Source organism: Dendrobates tinctorius, unplaced genomic scaffold, assembly GCF_039654945.1.
Source record: "Dendrobates tinctorius isolate UK_male_01 unplaced genomic scaffold, ASM3965494v1 ptg000028l, whole genome shotgun sequence".
In the NCBI taxonomy this organism is placed as follows: domain Eukaryota; kingdom Metazoa; phylum Chordata; class Amphibia; order Anura; family Dendrobatidae; genus Dendrobates; species Dendrobates tinctorius.
In genome coordinates, this window is record NW_027361696.1 from 14,782,604 (window position 1) to 14,801,927 (window position 19,324).

The 19,324-nt window shown below is 47.6% G+C and overlaps 1 protein-coding gene across 1 annotated transcript in view; it reads right to left on the bottom strand.

Moving 5' to 3' along the window:
• The window catches only part of LOC141085132 (protein-arginine deiminase type-2-like), a 37,804-nt gene extending 19,060 nt beyond the window's left edge, over window positions 1-18,744 (bottom strand). The window contains exons 1-4 of the mRNA XM_073570262.1: window positions 18,596-18,744; window positions 4,846-5,029; window positions 3,786-3,858; window positions 2,937-2,998 (exon numbers count right to left, since the gene is read on the bottom strand). Of these exons, the coding sequence (XP_073426363.1) occupies window positions 2,937-2,998; window positions 3,786-3,858; window positions 4,846-5,029; window positions 18,596-18,690 (414 nt within the window). The 5' untranslated portion in view covers window positions 18,691-18,744. The remainder of the gene's footprint in view (window positions 1-2,936; window positions 2,999-3,785; window positions 3,859-4,845; window positions 5,030-18,595) is intronic.
• Between the last annotated feature and the right edge of the window lie 580 nt (window positions 18,745-19,324).

Consider the following 19,324-nt stretch of genomic DNA (forward strand, 5'->3'; position numbering starts at 1 on the left):
CGTTCCTGGCCGTAGCACTTTCAGTGCTGTTCTGGGTGTCCGAGAGGCCGTGGAGCAAGGCAGGGCGGGCCTTTGGAAGGGGTTCCTGCTGACCCTGGATCAGGCAAAGGCTTTTGACCGGGTTGACCACGAGTACCTCTGGTCCACTCTTTTGAGGTACGGTCTGCCTGGGGGGTTTGTGGACTGGCTTAAGACCTTATACGCTGGGGCTGAGACTTTCCCTCTGGTAAATGGGTGGATTGGACAACCTTTCGGGGTAGGATCTGGTGTCCGTCAGGGCTGCCCTCTTAGCCCATTGCTGTACGCGTTTGCGATCGATCCCTTCCTTAGAAGGATCGAGTGTGGACCGTTGGCGGGGGTGGGGATGGGCGGGGTGGCGCCAGAGGCTATCCTGAGAGTAGTGGCCTACGCGGACGATGTCACCGTTTTTGTTTCTTCGCGAGAGGAGGCGATGGTGGTGATGTCAGAAGTGGAGAGCTACTCGGAGGCTTCCGGGTCCAAGGTCAACCGGGACAAGTGTGAGAGTCTCTGGCTGGGAGGCGGGGATCCCAGGTTTGATCTTCCGGACACCCTCCCCGAACCCCAAGAACACGCCAAAGTCCTAGGCATCGAATTTGGTCAGGGTGATTACCCCACGAAAAACTGGGAAGGCAGAATCAAAGGTGTCGCTCAAAAAGTGGACCAATGGAAGGGTTGGTCTTTGACCCTGAGGGAAAGGGTTGGCCTGTGCAAAGCTTTCCTGCTCCCCTTACTAATCTACCTGGGCAGCGTCTGTGTCTTGCCAGAGCCTCTCTGGACTCGGGTCTACAGTCTGTTCTTTCAGATGTTATGGGGGAATAGACTGAACCTAGTCAAGCGGGAGGTCACTTACCGCACGAGGAGACTAGGGGGGTTGAATATGGTGAACCCCGTGGTGTTCCTAGTGAACACCTTTTTGAAGGTCAATGTGGCAAACCTCTGGAAAGAGAGGGCTCCTCCGTGGGTATTCTCCTGCAAGGGATGGTTTCAGCCTTTCTTCCAGGAATGGGAGACAGGGGGAAGATTGAAGGATCTTCGCACACCGCATGGGCATCTCCCGGCTTATGTTACCCCGGTTCTGAAGATGATGCGCCGGTGGGGTCTGGGAATGTGGGAGGTGAGGTCCCTCCCGAGGAAACTCCTCGACATGCGGGTCTTGCTTTCGCATTTTCAGAGTCCATTGGTCCTCAAGGACTGCCCAAGTCGGGATCTAGAGGTTGGGTTGAGTTTGTTAAATTCTAATAGGATCCCCAAGAAGTACTGGGACTTGACTTGGCGCTGCTTCCAAGGTAAGTTGTATGTGAGGGACAATCTGAAGTACAGGAGCTCCGAGGACAGGAATTGCCCCCGTGAGGCTTGTGCTAACATGCTGGAAAGCATGGAGCACTTCCTGCTTCATTGTCCCTTTAATACAGAGGTGTACAACAGGGTGGGAGCTTCCATTGGTTGGCCGCGGCTGGCTACTCTGTCCTATGCCGAGTGGGCCTATGGAGCGTTCGGAGACCTCGGGAGAAGGGACAGAGTCACTTTATTTATAGTCAGCGCAGTGGTCAGGTACTTCACGTGGAACGCACGAGTTTTAGTTTCGACGCAGAGTAAAATCCTCCGTGTAGACGAAGTTTATAGCAGCATCCTAGGTGCCCTGGTGAAGGTCCGTTCTCTGGAGTATGAAAGACTGGGTGCCCGGAGGGCGGCCCATCTCTGGAGGGGTTTCTCCTTCGGGGTGCCTTAGTCCGTTAGTACTCCTATATCCTGGTGGTGGGCTGATGCCTTTTCACTCTACAGTTTTGTTTTGAATTTCAGTCTCCTGAATAGAAGGTTTGCAAGCATCGAACTTGAGCCTTAAGTGGTGAGTACGTAGGTTATGTTCTGTAACGTTGGTTTATGTATATATTGTATATAGCGTAATGTATGTATTGTATATATTGTGTATAATAGAGGGTCTTAGTTAGGTTGGGTGGGGGGATTGGGGGGGATGGGGGGTTTTCAACAGCGGTGATAAGAGACTGATCTGGCCTGGTCCAGGCCCCGCCTGGGGAAAAACTTTGGGGCCTGATCCTAGCTCGGAGAAATCCTGAACTTTGTGGCCAGAGCTGGATCAGGGGTGGTGGGATAGATAGAGTAGATGTGTGTTTTATATATAGTGTTAAAAAAAAAATAAAAAGGAAAAATATTTAAATATTGTTAATTTTCTATACTATGTTTGTAATTAGGTTTGTCGTAAGTGTGAATGTGGCGGTGTAAGGGGGAGGCTGTGAGGTAAGGCAGTGGGACCAGAGGGTATTAGGTGTGTCTTGTACAATATTCGGACTGGTGTCATATGTTTATATTGTATATAGTGTATATAGTATTGTATATAGGACGGTGTAAATGTAGTTCATGGGGTGTATATAATAGTGTGAATGGAGCTGGGTCGGGGGTTTTACATGATTTTATTTATTTATTATTTTAAGGGGGTGCTGGTGTAATTATTGTAATTTTGTTCCTTTTAGTTTTTAATTTCTTGTTTCTTTAATTTAATTTTCTTTTCCCGTTTTGTAGGTCGAGAATTTCCCTTATTGTTTCCATTTCTTGTTTATTTCTTTGTGTTTGTGTCTGATTTTGTCATATTGTTTCTGATTGGAGTTTTTGTTCTATGTTTGTTCTGTTGTGTTCTATTTTGTAACGTCGTGAAGGATTTTATAATAATAAAAAAGACCTACAATCTATTACTCTCTGTTATCAGCCATTACTGGGGGAGGAGACTGTAGGACAGGAGACTACAATCTATTACTCTCTGTTATTAGCTATTTTACAGATGTAACAAGCTGACAGAGTCCTTGAATCCAAAGTGACAGATCTCAAATCTCCAAACATGTCACGTTTTTTCAGCAGAGGATCAGACCGGATCCCCATAGTCATCATTCTGCAGCATTTACCTTCTGTGGGTTGTTTTTTTCTACTTTTCCATCCCGGTCAGCATCGACATCCAGGGACATTTCTAATGCGAAAATGGGACAGAGGTTAGAGAGCAGCAGGGCCGACCGAGGGTCGGCACAAAAGATAGAGAATATTGGAATCTGTCTGATTGTCCGGCATATTAGAGCTTATTCCGGGCCTCCTAGTACAATGTCTCCTCGCCATTTAATAATCCGGCACCAGTCAGGGATACGCCTTATGGGGTCAACCCATCCTCCCGTCAATGGAGGTCTGTGCTATCTACAGTATGTGCAACCTGAACTCCCACAAATGTCCTACGGCAAGAAAAAGGTCTCTTGTCCTGATGTGACGCACACACATTATTGGAGTGAGATTCCACATCCTCCCTTTCCCTAGCTGAGGATGTATTCTCAGGTATCAGCGAGCCACTGCTCACCGCGGTCATGACGTATTCTACATGAGCAGCGAGTTCATCTCCGCAACAGATACATTACAGAGATCTATATTTATATTCCTGTGTGACTGGCCCTTTAAATCACCCGTTTCTGGTATGGAGGTCAGGTGCTGGCGCACATTCCGGTGATGTCAGAGAATTCCCTCCTTGTCCTGGGATATTCCTGTCTGACACTGATTTATAGTTCACTGGAAGCCACCTGTACAAGGACATTCCTGCCCTCGGCGTCCTGAGACTGTAGTCCTAGAGACAGTGCAGAGCGGCCCAGCGGAGAAACCCTAGAGACAATGCAGAGCGACTAGGGGGAGAGACCCTAGGGACAGTGTGGATTGACCCAGAGGAGCCTCGGGTGGATCCCCTCTTATTCTGCATGTTCGGGAAAAAACAGACGTACCAATCCCAGTCAGGTAAACTCCGGCTTTGTCCACCGGCGCATCTGACCCCTTCCCATAAAAAGCAAACGTGATCTGGAAAGAAAAGAGGCAAAATTAACAATCGCAGGAAAAAGACTGAAAATCAAAGATCAAGATTATTGCAGAATGTAACTTGGGATCAGCAGTGAGCGCAGCTCTGGAGGATAATACAGAATGCAACTATATCAGTATTGTTAGGGTGAGTTTCCACGGTCCGGAATAGCTGCGGATTGAACGATGCGTACAGCCGCAGCATTTAATCCGCAGCGATCAGATGTTCCTGCATAGTGGAGGGGATTTTATGAAATCCCGTCTCTACTATGCGTCCTAATGCGCGGGTGACACACCCGCGAAACCGGACATGCGGCGCATCTTTTTAGACCGCAGCATGTCTGTTTACCTTGCGGAGACGCTCAGTCTCCAAAAGATAAATAGCCCAGTCTATGTACATGCTGCGGCAATTCCAGATGTGTTCAATGAGCACATCCGGAATAACCGCGAGTACAGAAGGGGGCGGCGCTTTGGGAGGAGCAGGGTTTCCGCTCCATCCAAAGCACACACAATACGCTAAGTGGAAACATACCCTAATATATGTACACAGTGATTGCACCCACAGAATAGTGAGTGCAGCTCTGGAGTATAATACAGGATGAGTACAGAATCAGTAATGTAATGTATGTACACAGTGACTGCACCAGCAGAATAATGAGCGCAGCTCTGTAGTATAATACAGGATGTAACTCGGGATCAGTAATGTATGTACACAGTGACTGCACCAGCAGAATAGTGAGTGCAGCTCTGGGGTATAATACAGGATGTAACTCAGGAGCAGTAATGTAATGTATGTACAGTGACTGCACCAGCCGAATAATGAGCGCAGCTCTGTAGTATAATGCAGGATGTAACTCAGGATCAGTAATGTAATGTATGTACACAGTGACTGCACCAGCAGAATAGTGAGTGCAGCTCTGGAGTCTAATACATGGCACCATGGTGTAATATGTGGAGCTGCCTGTATATAGTATGCCGGGTAGTGCTCACCTTTCCATCGTTGGTTTCAGTACTAGGCTCCGTCATCCTGAACTTCACCATCGTCCTCTGGGACAGCGGCCATAGTTTCTCCCCATTAACCACCTTCTGTTGGGAGGGGTCGCTGTTCAGGACTTCAATCTCAATATTGGGGGAGTTACGGAAGCTGAACCACTTACACTCTGACGGAGCCCCCCTGTACAGAGAAGAGACATTGTGTGAGAGGTGACATTTGCAGGGGCAGCCCCCATAATACTCTGCTATGACCCCAGACCAGGGACCTGCAGAGACCCTCCTACATTGGGACTTTTCAGCAGATGGTGTGCGCTGCACCTTATAACTGGAGTCCCATCATGATATAGTTTCTACATAAAGTAATCTCTTACCTGTCAATCACAGGCCAGACAGGGCTCATCCTGGGGAGCATGATTCCAGGTCAGGAGGCCGCACACACCACGTGACATTAAGGCTATGGCGCCTCCGAATGACACAAAGATCACAATGAGTCCATGCCATATACCATATAGTGGGAAAGTGGTCATATTAGGGCGATGGGTGACGGCTCTCTGGGGCGGCCATATTGGTTGTTACACAACTTTCCCAGCACAAGACTTGAGACATAATCAATCATAGATCTCGCATTTATAGGGGATTTCACGCCTGTACACAGGTCCGGGCCGGATATACACAGAACCAGCGTTCACAGGTGTCATTTTTTCCCCTAATCACCTAGAACTCAATACAGACACATTCATATGACGCTCAAATCTTGCTACCATCTATGAAGGGAGTGTCAGAAAACTACAAGATCCCCCTAACAAGTTCTACAATGTCTGGAGGGGTCCGGGGAAAAATGTATGCGGCAGCCTCGACTCGGGTGACAAGTGGGAACAAGCTGTAATACATGAGACAAAAAAAAAAAAAAAGGAGGAAAAAGTAGCGTGTAAAGGCAAAGATCACCACAAACGGTATGACAAATAACAATTTTAAATTTCTATTTAGACATATAAAGTTTGACAAGCAACAGAAATTTAAAAACAATTAAAAAACAAAAAAGGTTATCAAATTTACAACAGCATGAAGAGCCTTATAAGTGCCCCACACGCAGAAAAGAAATCCTCCTCCACAATGTGCACCGGGAGTGTGTTATAATGAAACACACAGAGTCACTGACAATAATTAATCAAAGCACACCAGAAAAACCTGGAAATTTGTCAAAAGATATAGTAATATCAGTGGCAAACAATAATTATCCAGGTAAGACCAATAGTCACAATGTAATATAATACAGCACAATAATAAATAATTGCTGTCTAAAGCTTCCTAAAAACAGAAATGGAATCCTGAAAAGGGATAGATGAAAACGAAAACCCTCTGAGAAATAAACAGAGGGTGGGGAAGAGAAGGTAATTAAGGCTGAATAAGACCTGTTGGATCCTGGAGAAGAAGAGTGACCGGTCACAAGGGGGAGAGGGGAAAGACCCCCATGAGTATCGCCACACCACGTGGCTTCCTCAGCAGACGACTTCGCACACACCACCATTAAAGGGGAACTCCAGAAACACAGGAAGCGTTACTGTGCAACGCACCACGGCGCCATCACTGGTGAGCAGCAGACACGACCGCGCACACGGTGAATACTATTAGTCATATGCTGTTCTGCACACGGCCGTGACCTGGCGATATACGATGGCCAGCATTTCCAAAGTTCTCATGATTACAATACCATCAAGTGGAGGCAAAGGTCCTGGCCGCCAGGGTGAGAAGACGACTGATGGAACCGGCCAGCGTTATATCGCCCTGGTGTATTGTAAACCGACCTAAGAGCTCCAGTAAATGACACTCAGGCACAGCCAGGGGGCTCCGGCCACAACTATGGATTATACCCAGGAAAACCCAATAATCCGGAATCTGGGAACTGCAGTCATCAATTAAGTCTAGAGAAATACTACATACGCCTTTGCTCTCCAGAGACCTGTCCGGAGTCACCTCGGTGCAGATGTCCAGCTGATATCTATGAGCTGTAGAGGAGACCACCGCGGCCATCACTGCCCGGCACAGGAGCCAACACCGCTCTGACAAGCAGAGATGTCACCCAGCAGCAGGTGATTATTCCTCGGCCCCCATCATCTACAGTCCCTGGACCCCGTACTAGATAAACAGAGATAATGGCCGTCCTGGCCAAGGAGAACGCACTTAGCCGTAAGCCCTACAAATCCTTAGAAGGTTATTCCTATGGGCCGCTCAGCGCAGCTCTGAATATCCCTCTCCAGGTGCCGAGAGCCATCGCTCCACAGAGATTACCCAGTCACAGCTGCTCCACACCAAACAAGTGCCAGACACGGACCTGACCGGGGAGGACACATTAACCAGTCACTGGCTGGGGGCCCAATCAGCTGCGGATTATGACAATCACAGTATAAAGCACGGACACTGACCTGTTCTATTCCATACGGCGGCACCGGTGCCCATCCACGTACACAGACAAATGTGATCCAATGGCGTGTCCCCTACATTAAGCTCCCTGCTATTAACCCTTGAAGGCATTTACAATTAACCATAACCTTTATTAGCAGAAGTATTCCATATTTCCATCCTCGTCGTTTGGCAGTCGCCACCCATTTAGTAGAATTTTGGAACTACCTCCCCTAATTTCATACTTCAGAAAATAATCAATAATTTTATACGGCAAAACATAATATTAACAATTTGTTTTAATTAACGTTTTTGCTTAATTTGACTTTTACAAACTCAGTGATGGATCCTCTGTTAACCCATTCTGCAACTAGCAAAAGATAATACCACACAAGAGACTATGGAAGGCAAACTGTGCAACATGTTTAATGTAAACTGATCACAAGCAATATTTTTAGCTAAAAAAAAAAAATGCATGAAATTAAAATTAAAAATATCTTCCCCAATAGTGGACAACCCCTTTAACTGCACGTCTGCTGAGAATTTCTTTCATGCCAGCAGTGGGATGTTCACACAGTTTTTAGAAGGGAGTTTACAGCAGAATCAGCATCAAAAAACACATCAAACACTCGGTGAAATTGCAAGAAAACCACAAGACAACGCAGTTCACATGGTATTCTTGCCAACGAGGTTTTAAAAACTGCACAGCTGAAGAGTGACTGCAAAAAAAGCACAAGATGACCCAGTGATCTCATACTGTGGGTGTAATATATACACGTCCCGGGGGTTTGAATTCTTCGCTTCACACTTAGACGCTTATCGGGGGCGGTCACAGATGAGGATTTCTGTTACTCAGAAGTTACAAGAGTTTTACATACAAAAGACGAGAAGGAAAAAGGAATTTGTTTTTTTTTTGTTTTTTTTTTTTAAATAAAGTTCAGAACCAAAATACAGACAAGAACCCACCATGAATATATGAGCACTGTCCCCCCGGAGAAGTGCTGTGCGACCCCCAAGACAAAGCACCTGCTAAATACGGATACACGGAGATGAACCTCGGCTTCTGAGCCGGCCGCATGCTCCAAATGCTGAGAAACATGGAGTCAGCACCGAGGTGAACACAGCAGGGAAGGGACATGGAATATGTGACATAGAAGAGCAGGACATAATTTAAATAGTACTCGCAGAGATACAATGAATGAGCCTGTAGAGACGCTGCTGCCACATTGTAACAACCCTCAGGACAGCTTGTCATTTGTCATCCAACCTTTCAATGCACTGACTGCAGACATTAATGGTGCGTTCTGCATTTTCACTGCGATTTTCCAAAACTATAATTCAAATGCATAATGTGAACACACCCCAAACAAAGTAACTCATACTCATACTGTCCTTATTTAAAAAACGGCCAAGTATGGGATTGACAAGGCTAGGTGTATTCATAACTGGCTCAGTGATCGCACTCAAAGAGTGGTAACAAATGGCTGCACATCCAATTGGAAGAGTGTTTCAAGTGGGGACCACAAGGCTCTGTCCTGGCCCCACTGCTACAAGTGGGGACCACAAGGCTCTGTCCTGGCCCCACTGCTACAAGTGGGGACCACAAGGCTCTGTCCTGGCCACAGTGTTACAAGTGGGGACCACAAGGCTCTGTGCTGGCCCCAGTGTTGATCAACATTTTCACAAATGATCTAGATAAGGGAACTGAATGTGAACTAATCAAATTTGCAGATGATACAAAGCTAGGAGGGATAGCTAACACTACAGAAGACAAGAGAAAGGATTCAGAAGGATCTAGATAAGCTTGAACAATGGGCAGTGACTAACAGAATGGTATTTAACAGGGAGAAATGCAAGATTCTACATCTGGGAAAGAAAACGAAAATTACATCTATAGAATGGGAGGAATAGAACTAAGCAACAGCACATATGAAAAAGACCTGGGTATACTAATAGATCACATACTACACACAAGTCAACAGTGTGATGCAGCAGCAGCAAAAAAGGCAAACACAGTTCTAGGATGTATAGAGAGAAGCATAGAGTCTAGATCACGTGAAGTAATTATTCCCATCTACTCCTCCTTGGTCAGACCTCATCTGGAATACTGGGTCCAGTTCTGGGCACCACATTGTAAAAAAAGACATTGAAAAACTGGAGCAAGTTCAGAGAAGAGCAGCCAGGATGTTGAGCGGACTGCAAAGTATGTCCTAGGATGAACGGTTGGTTACAGGATCTGGGAATGTTTAGCTACAAAAAAGAAGATAAGAGGAGACTTAAATAGCTGTCTACAAATATCTGAAGGGCTGTCACAGTGTAGAGGGATCATCATTATCATCTACACGTGGAAACACGAGAAGCAATGGAATGAAACTGAAAAGGAGAAGATAAAGATTAGATGTTAGAAAAAAACTTTTTGACAGTGAGGGTGATCAATGAGTGGAACAGGCAGCCACGAGAGGTGGTAAGTTCTCATTCAATGGAAGTCTTCACACAGAGGCTTGACAGACATCTGTCCAAAATGGTTTAGTCAATCCGGCATTGTGCAGGGGGTTGTACACGAGGACCCTGGAGGCCCCAATGATCCCGGGGGGTCCCTTCTAACACTGACATTATATGACTATCAGACACTGAACGTTTGCGACGATATGTTTCTGCTCCTTGTAGTGAGATTCTGTACACATTCCATTGTATCGGTGCTGTTGGGTTCTGGAGGTTTCTGGGGGGAAATGACAACATCTGAGTAACTTTGTGTCACCATCTCCTGCAGAAGTTTCATCACTGGAAGAGCAAAGACCAAGAAAAACGGCAGCAGATCCAGAAGAAGGAAGTCACCGAGTCCCAGCAGAAGTGGGGGGTTAATTCCTGGGCGGTGTACTCAGTGACCCCCTCTTTATTATGCTTCTGGCACTCAGCTTTCCCAGACCTCTGCATAGCAAAAGTTGTCCAGTCCTATAGTGACCCCTGAGAGATGGCTGCCAGGAATCTGACAATGGCGACACTAAGCCAGCTGTAACGAAGATGCATCCGACGAGCCGCAGTGTTATAATTACCGAGTTATTACGGGATACAAGGAGCCGGAGCATAATAACTTCTAGTGTAACGCCCATCCCCCGCCGTGCGCAGTAACATCCGGTTAACACAGTAATTGCACAACTGAGACTAACAACTTCAAAAACCGCCATCATCAAATGTTAACCCTTCATGGTCAGTCTCTAACAATAAACCGCCAAATCCGCTGACAGAGGTAAAATACTGCAATGGCTAATGAGAGGTCCGCTCATAAGGGCTGCAGTGATCTGAAGGAGATCACCGATTATTCACTGTTACAGGTGAGAATCTGTTCTACACTTTTTTGGTGAATCCTGATACCACGACAGATCATCACTGGAGAGGACACACGGTTTGTGTAGTCCTACAGGACCGGGCAAAAATATGAACCCCCTGTTCTTTTTGGATTGTGCACATTGTGAATTCAGGCTGAAGCAGAGGCGTAGCTAGGGTTTTGGTTCGGGGGGAGGCGAAACTTCTGAATGGGCCCCTAACCAGGTAACCATTACAACTCGGTGACGCACCCTAATAGTGGATGTAGGAGAACCTCAACAGATGACTGCGCTGCTGCTGAAAATAACCTCTATATAAAGACCAATATTGATATTACTGCCATGTGGTCAGTGGTAAATAAGAGTCCTATGGAACATATAAGAGATTACAGAACAGTTATACATGGTGACTTACAGCTAGTTATTTCTGATGGAATCGTTCACTTTTCCCGTCTTTTCCATCTGGCCCAGACCGACATAACTTCTCGAGCCAGGACTCAGCTACAGAGATTACAACAAAGACACATTTCGCTTTTCATATTCTCAGCACTGTCACCAATGGGACTATTCACAACCTGCACAATCTCCTCATCCTGCTGATACCCCAATACTGAGCGGCTGCTGCCGTGTGTGTCCCTATTACTGCACCTGATATGTGGTTCTCTGTGCCCTCTAAATTCTAAAACAACCCTCTAGAAAATAGTAATGACGGGTGCAAGTGAACTAGAAAACAGTGCCCACATTTTGCCCACTAGAAAGTAATAATGCCCTTTCTGTGCCCCTTTGACAGTCAAAGTAACCTGAGTTCTACTATAACAATAAGTGCCCACTTTACATTTAATAATGTCCTGAGTCTCCCCCCCCCTGTACATATCCCTTATACACAGAATTATGCTCTCTTATTCACATTCAAATGCCCACTCACTGTATATATACTGACCCCTGGGTGTCTCAATATGGAAACTGCTGGTGGTACCAGCCTCTTGTGCGGTACCACCATCAGAACACCGTCGCACCACACACACTCTATATGCCGTACGCACCACACACACTCTGTATACGCCGTACGCAACCTCTTGCGCGGTACCACCAGCGGAATAGTCGCGAACACGCCGCCGGGATCAGAAGATAGCACAGTGGTGGAGAGAGAGAGAGAGCAGACAAGGGGTCAAAGAAGAATTGACATGAGAGGAGAAGACAGCAGATGGGCGAGAGAGAAAGCGCACAGGGGTGAGAGAAACAGAGCACAGGGGGGGGGGGGGGGGAACAGCTCAAACGGGACAGCACAAGGGGAGAACACAGCACAGGAAGGAGAGAGACAGCAGATAAGGGGGATAGCACATGGGGTAGACAGGTCAAAGAAGACAGCACAGATGGGAGAAGTCAGCACATGGGGAAAGAGAGAGTGGATAGGTGGGTGAGCACATGGGGGGAGAGATTCTCAACTCTGCAAAGCCTGCCCCCCCATCTTGACATTACCGCCCTCCCGAAGCGATAGCATCGGACCTCCATCTAGTATGTACAAACACATGGGCCATGCACACAGTGAACAAGTCTGTAGGACAGTGTTCACACCACCAAAAGACTGGTAATCAGGTTTTCAAATACATCTTTCCTGTATCAGTTAGGGACTGCGCTGATATGGGTCTACCTTGACATTTGGTAGAGTGGCTTAGTATACATTTTTTGCAAAAAACATTAACCAAATACCCTGTATTTTTATCATTTTTTTTACTAGCACTTGCTGTTTACTGTTCCTTTTTACGACAGAGTATTTTTACACGTTTTGTGTTTTTCTGTGTTTCACTCCATCTAGTATAGTATAATGCATTCCCCATAGGCCTCCATATAATACATGCCCCATAGGCTTCCATATAGTATAATACACTCCCCATAGGCAGCCTCTATAGTATAATGCAGTCCTTAATATAATGCACTCCCCATAGGCAGCCTCTATAGTATAATGCACCCCCATAGGCAGACTCTAATATAATGCACCCCCATAGGCAGACTCTATAGCATCATGCAGCCCTTAATATAATGCACCCCCATAGGCAGCCTCTATAGTATGTATAATGCAGCCCTTAATATAATGCACCCCCATAGACAGCCACTATAGTATAATGCAGCCCTTAATATAATGCACCCCCATAGGCAGACTCTATAGTATATGTAGCCCTTAACCTTAATATAATGCACCCCCATAGCCTCTATAGTATATGCATCCCCTAATATAATGCACCCCCATATGCAGACTCTATAGCATCATGCAGCCCTTAATATAATGCACCCCTACAGGCAGCCTCTATAGCATGTGTAATGCAGCCCTTAATATAATGCACCCCCCACAGGCAGCCTCTATAGCATAATGCAGCCCTTAATATAATGCACCCGCATAGGCAGCCCCTAATATAATGCACCCCCCATAGGCAGACTGTAGCATAATGCAGCCCCTAATATAATGCACCCCCATAGGCAGCCTCTATAGTATAATGCAACCCTTAATATAATGCACCCCCATAGACAGACTATTATGATGCACCCCCCCATAGGCAGACTCTATAGAATAATGCAGCCCCTAATATAATGCAACCCCATAGGCAGCCTCTATATAGTATAATGCAGCCCCTAATATAATGTATCCCCATAGGTAGTCTCTATAACATAATGCACCCCTCATAGGCAGCCTCTATAGTATATGCAGCCCTTATTATAATGCACCCCCATAGACAGCCTCTATAGTATAATGCAGCCCTTATTATGCACCCCCACAGGCAGACTCCATAGTATAATGCAGCTCCATAAAAAAATAAATAGAATACTCACCTCTCTTCCTGGTTCCTCCGCTGCTCTGAGAGCCCGCTCATCTCCGGACCGCAGGCATCGAGAAGTGACGTCATTGTGACCCCGTCAGTGTCGGTGACAACAGACGCTGAGGGGAGGGGGGGGGGATGATGGTTGAGGGAGTGTAGCGCTCCTTCTCTCATCAATGCAGTCAGCTCTTTTGGATCCTAAATACCGTAGATATACAATATGTGAACATATATTTAAAATGACGTGAATATGGCCAAGAGTCTGCCCAATCATGGCCGAAACCCCACCTACCTGCAGTCAGCCATTTAAATTAATGAGTGGGCGGGGTTTGGATTAGGTGGGCAGAGTTACGTCCGCCGAACACCGAATTTTATGCCCAGTGAGAGCCATTCAGAGAATTCAGCGGCCTTCACTTGGGTGCCGGCTCCCATTGTTCACAGCATGGAGAAGGCTCTTAGTACTGGATCGGTCACCAATGACCCATCACTAATATCGGTATCTAGCCGATACAGTTGAACTTGCGATGACGGGGGGGGGGGGGCCCTGGACCCATAGTAGCCGGGTGGCAGTGCAGGGAAATCGCTTCTCCCTGCACTGCTACAGTAGCGTAGCTCCGGGTGGCCCCCCTCAGAGTGTGGTGCCAGGAGCGACCGCCCCCTCTGCCACCCCGGTAGCTAGGCTACTGGGCTGAAGACAAACCATGAAGGACACAGGAGTAAGGAGACACAAACCTGAATGTGTTGCCCCTCAGATCCCTCCTCGGCCCCCAGTACTCTGATGAGAGCTTTAGTGTCTGTGCACACGTTGCGGATTCTGCTGCGGTGTACAGTACCATTAAAGCCTATGTAAAATGAAAAATGCTGTGGATTTTTCTGCACGGATTTTCTGCGGATTTGAATCTGCAGGATGTCAATTCTTGTGTGGATCCGCAGTGTTTTTACACCTCTTCCATTATAGGAATCCGCAGGTGTCAAAACGCAGGGGAAATCCGCACAAAATCTGCAGAAAATCCGCAGAGAAAAAGCAGGTCATTTTACTTGCGGATTTGGAAAAATCTGCAGGGTAATCCGCAATGTGTGCACATATCCTTACACCCCTGGTCACCACAAGGAATGGCTTCCAATGAACAGGTCGCCTCGTCCAAGGTCCATTTCTGGAATCAGTGGCCTTCACAACGTTTTGCAGCCATCAGTTGTGAGGCCATGTTGCTTCTCAGTTCCATACACAACAACTTGTAAACCAGAACATGGCAAGAAAAACTCAATTAAGAGAAACCTTAAGGGTGTGTGCACACGCTGCGGATTCTGCCGCGGATTGATCTGCGTGGATTTAGCAAAATCCGCAGGTCTAAAGACTGGTGGTTTATCTGTGGTTTATCACCTCAATAATGGAGGAGATGGCAAACCACTGCGGAATCCGCAGAAAGAATTGACATGTCAATTCTTTCTGCGGATTAGAAACCGCAGCATATCCGCGCATAAAAATCTGCAGAGTCTGCACTGCGGTTTCCATTTCCCATAGGATATTATGGTACTGTACACCTGCTGCGGATTCGCAGCAGAATCCGCAGCGTGTGCACACACCCTAATAAGGGTATGTGCACACGTTGCGGATTTGCTGCTGCGGATCTGCTGCAGATTTCCTAGTGATTTACAGTACAATTTAAATCTATGGGAAATAAATACCGCTGTGCACATGCTGCGGAAAAATCCGCGTAGAAACACAGCGGTTTATTTTCCGCAGCAGGTCAATTCTTTGTGCGGATTCTGCAGCGTTTTTACACCCATTCCATTATAGATATCCGCAGGTGTAAAGACGCAGGCCAAATCCGCAGGAAATCTGCAGGTAAAACGCGCGGATTTTGACCTACGGATTCTGCCAAAAATAGCAGAATCCCTGCAGAAAATTCTGCACACGAATCCGCAACGTGTGCACATACCCTGAAGGTGTACGCTCACATGCAGTCATGAAAATCATCAATTGCTCTGATGAAATTGGCATTCGTGAGGACCGCCCCAAGAAAGGACAACGGAGCGTGACCTCTGCTGCAGAGGAGAAGTTCATCAGAGTTACCAGCCTCAGAAACAGTCTTCATAAATGATGCACAGACATCAAGTAGCAGTCACAAGTCTACATCAGCTATCCAGAGGAGACGAGGAGGAGCAGCCTCTATGCTGGAATTGCTACTTACTAATAAGAACCACAGACAAGAGCTTGGACTGAGCAACAAATGGGCTGGACATTGGATTAGTGGAAATCTGTATTGAGGTCAAAATGTGACATTTTTGGTACCAGTTGCCATGTCTTTGTGAGACAGAGAAAAGGTGGCTGAGCAGATGGTTTCTACATGTGTGGTGCCCATTGGTAAAGCATTGGGGAAGGCGTGATGGTTCTCTGCTGGGGCTACACATACAAGACCACCTGTCTGATCTGCACCTAGAGGGATCATCTGTGCAATAGGACAATGACCCAGAACTTCTCCAGGCAATGTGACCAAGGAGGAGAGGGATGGAGGCTGTGGTGGAGAGGACACGGCCTCCAAAATTACCAGCCTCACCCAATGGAGATGGTTTAGAATGAGCTGAACACAGAGAGAAGGCAAAGCAGCAACAAAGCGCTCAGCACCTCCGGGAAATCCTCCAGGACTGATGAAGCTACAGAGAGAAGCCGCGGGGGGTGTAAAGCTGTAATCAGAGTACCACGAGGGACACCAGGAGGAATCCGAGGTGTGACACATCTACAGCGCCCTCAATACAAGAAGAGAAAGGAAAACCATTGCATGAGCCGAGTATCCACCTGCAGTCCTATGTAACAACACAGATAACACCGTGATAATTCTGTGAGCACAGATGTAGATGTAATATGCAGTCCTATGTAAGGCTAGGTTCACATAGCGTTATGGCAGTCCGTTTAACGGATTGCATTACAAAGCGGCATTAACGCGATGTAACGCATCTGTTAACACACCCATAGGGTATGTGCACACGCTGCGGATCCTGCTGCGGATCCGCTGCGGATTTGGCTGCTGCGGATCCGCAGCAGTTTTTGCTGCGGTGTACAGTAGCATTCTAACCAATGGAAAAAAAAAAAAAACGCTGTGCAGACGCTGCGGAATTTTCCGAGCGGATTTGCTGTGGTTTCAAAACCGCAGAAAGAATTGACATGTCAATTCTTTCTGCGGATTCCGCTGCGGTTTACCATCTCCTCCATTGTGGAGATGAAAAACCGCAGGGCAAAACCGCAGGGTAATCCGCAGATAAACCGCAGGTCTTTTGACCTGCAGATTTACCTGCGGATTTTACAAAATCTGCGTGGCCAAATCCGCAGAGCATTCCGCAGTGTGTGCACATACCCAGACTGCCATAACGTGGCGCATCGCTAACGCATGTCATAATCGGCATGTGTTAGCGATGTGCCGTCATGCTGTGACGGACCCTCGGACGTGGTCTGCAGCATTCGAGGGTCCGTCATGGCTAGCGCAGATGGAGCAGCGCTAACGCGATCAGAAAAAAGAGTGGCGTTAGCGCAGTCCATTTAACGCGTGCATTAAACGGACTGCCATAACGCTATGTGAACCCAGCCTAACACCACAGATAACCCTGATTGCCTGTGTAGTGGATGTACGGTATATACGGGCACCCGTTGGAGTCACCTCCGTTACGCATTTGTTGACTAACATTTGGGTGCAGTTACTGGGGAGGGCACATATGGTGGGGGAGATCTGGATCCAGTTATTGGGGAGGGCACATGTGGTGGTGGAGATCTGGATCCAGTTATTGGGGAGGGCACATGTTGTGGGGGAGATCTGGATCCAGTTATTTTGGGGGGCACATGTGGTGGGGGAGATCTGGGTGCAGATATTGGGGGGCACATGTGGTGGGGGAGAGCTGGGTGCAGATATTGGGGGGCACATGTGGTGGGGGGAGAGCTGGGTGCAGATATTGGGGGGCACATGTGGTGGGGGGAGAGCTGGGTGCAGATATTGGGGGGCACATGTGGTGGGGGGAGAGCTGGGTGCAGATATTGGGGGGCACATGTGGTGGGGGGAGAGCTGGGTGCAGATATTGGGGGGCACATGTGGTGGGGGGAGAGCTGGGTGCAGATATTGGGGGCACATGTGGTGGGGGGGAGAGCTGGGTGCAGATATTGGGGGCACATGTGGTGGGGGGGAGAGCTGGGTGCAGATATTGGGGGCACATGTGGTGGGGGGGAGAGCTGGGTGCAGATATTGGGGGCACATGTGGTGGGGGGGAGAGCTGGGTGCAGATATTGGGGGCACATGTGGTGGGGGGGAGAGCTGGGTGCAGATACTGGGGGCACATGTGGTGGGGGAGAGCTGGGTGCAGATATTGGGGGCACATGTGGTGGGGGAGAGCTGGGTGCAGATATTGGGGGCACATGTGGTGGGGGAGAGCTGGGTGCAGATATTGGGGGCACATGTGGTGGGGGAGAGCTGGGTGCAGATATTGGGGGCACATGTGGTGGGGGAGAGCTGGGTGCAGATATTGGGGGCACATGTGGTGGGGGAGAGCTGGGTGCAGATATTGGGGGCACATGTGGTGGGGGAGATCTGGGTGCAGATATTGGGGGCACATGTGGTGGGGGAGAGCTGGGTGCAGATATTGGGGGCACATGTGGTGGGGGAGAGCTGGGTGCAGATATTGGGGGGTACATATGGAGGGAGAGATCTGGGTGCAGATATTGGGGGGGTTACATCTGGATGTAGATATTGGGCGGGTGCAGATATTGGGGGAGGAGAACTGGGTGTAGATATTAGGGGGGGGTACATATGGATGGGGAAGATTTGACTGCAGATATTGGGGGTTACATCTGGATGCAGATATTGGTGGGTGTAGATACTGGGAGTAAATATAGTGGGGGGGATAAGGGTGCAGATATTGAGGGTACATATGGTTGGGGGGAGATCTGGGTGCAAATATTGGGTGGGACACATAGTGAGGAGATCTGGGTGCTGATATTGGGGGTACAAATGTTGGGAGGAGATCTGGGTGTAGATATTGGGGGGGGTGCAGATATTGGGAGTACATATGATGGGTGGATAAGGGTGCAGATATTGGGAGTACATATGATGGGGGGATAAGGGTGCAGACATTGGGGGGTACATATGGTGGGGGAGATCTGGGTGCTGATATTGCGTGGGGCACATTCAGTGGGGGGAGATCTGAGTGCAGATATTGGGGGACACTCACCCGCTGACGTCTATAACCAGGCTGGTGCCCAGCACACACACCGCCTGCAGTCTCTGCCCCCGGCCCAGGCGCAGCGTCCGGCTCTGTCCCCTCATTCTGCAGATCTCCACCTGCAGCCTCCGCTGCTCTAATCATCCCCGTCCGGAGCTCCGCCCCCTGTCAGTCACAGCAGAGGGGCGTGGCCAGAGCCAGGAGGGATCCTGCGCCCTAATCCCTACAGATAAGTATAGAAACTCCCAGTAAGGAGAGATCCGAGCGCAGAGCAATGCAATAAAGTCAGGCACCCTGTGCTGCAGTAATATAATATAATGTATCTTGTGCTGTAATAATAAGATAATGCACACTGTACTGTAATAATAATATAATGCATCATGTACTGTAATAATATAAGATAATGCACACTGTACTGTAATAATAATATACATTATAGTGCACCCTGTACTGTAATAATATAATCTAATAAAATGTATCATCTACTCTAATAATGTAATAATATAATGCACCCTGTGCTGTAATGATATAATATCATTCACCTTGTGCTGTGATAATATAATGCACCATGTACTGTAATAATAATATAATATAACGCTCCCTGTGCTGTAATAATATAATCTAATATAATGCATCCTGTGCTGTAATAATATAATATAATGCACCCTGTATTGTAATATATAATAATATAATGTACCCTTTACTGTAATAATATAATATAATGCACCCTGTATTGTA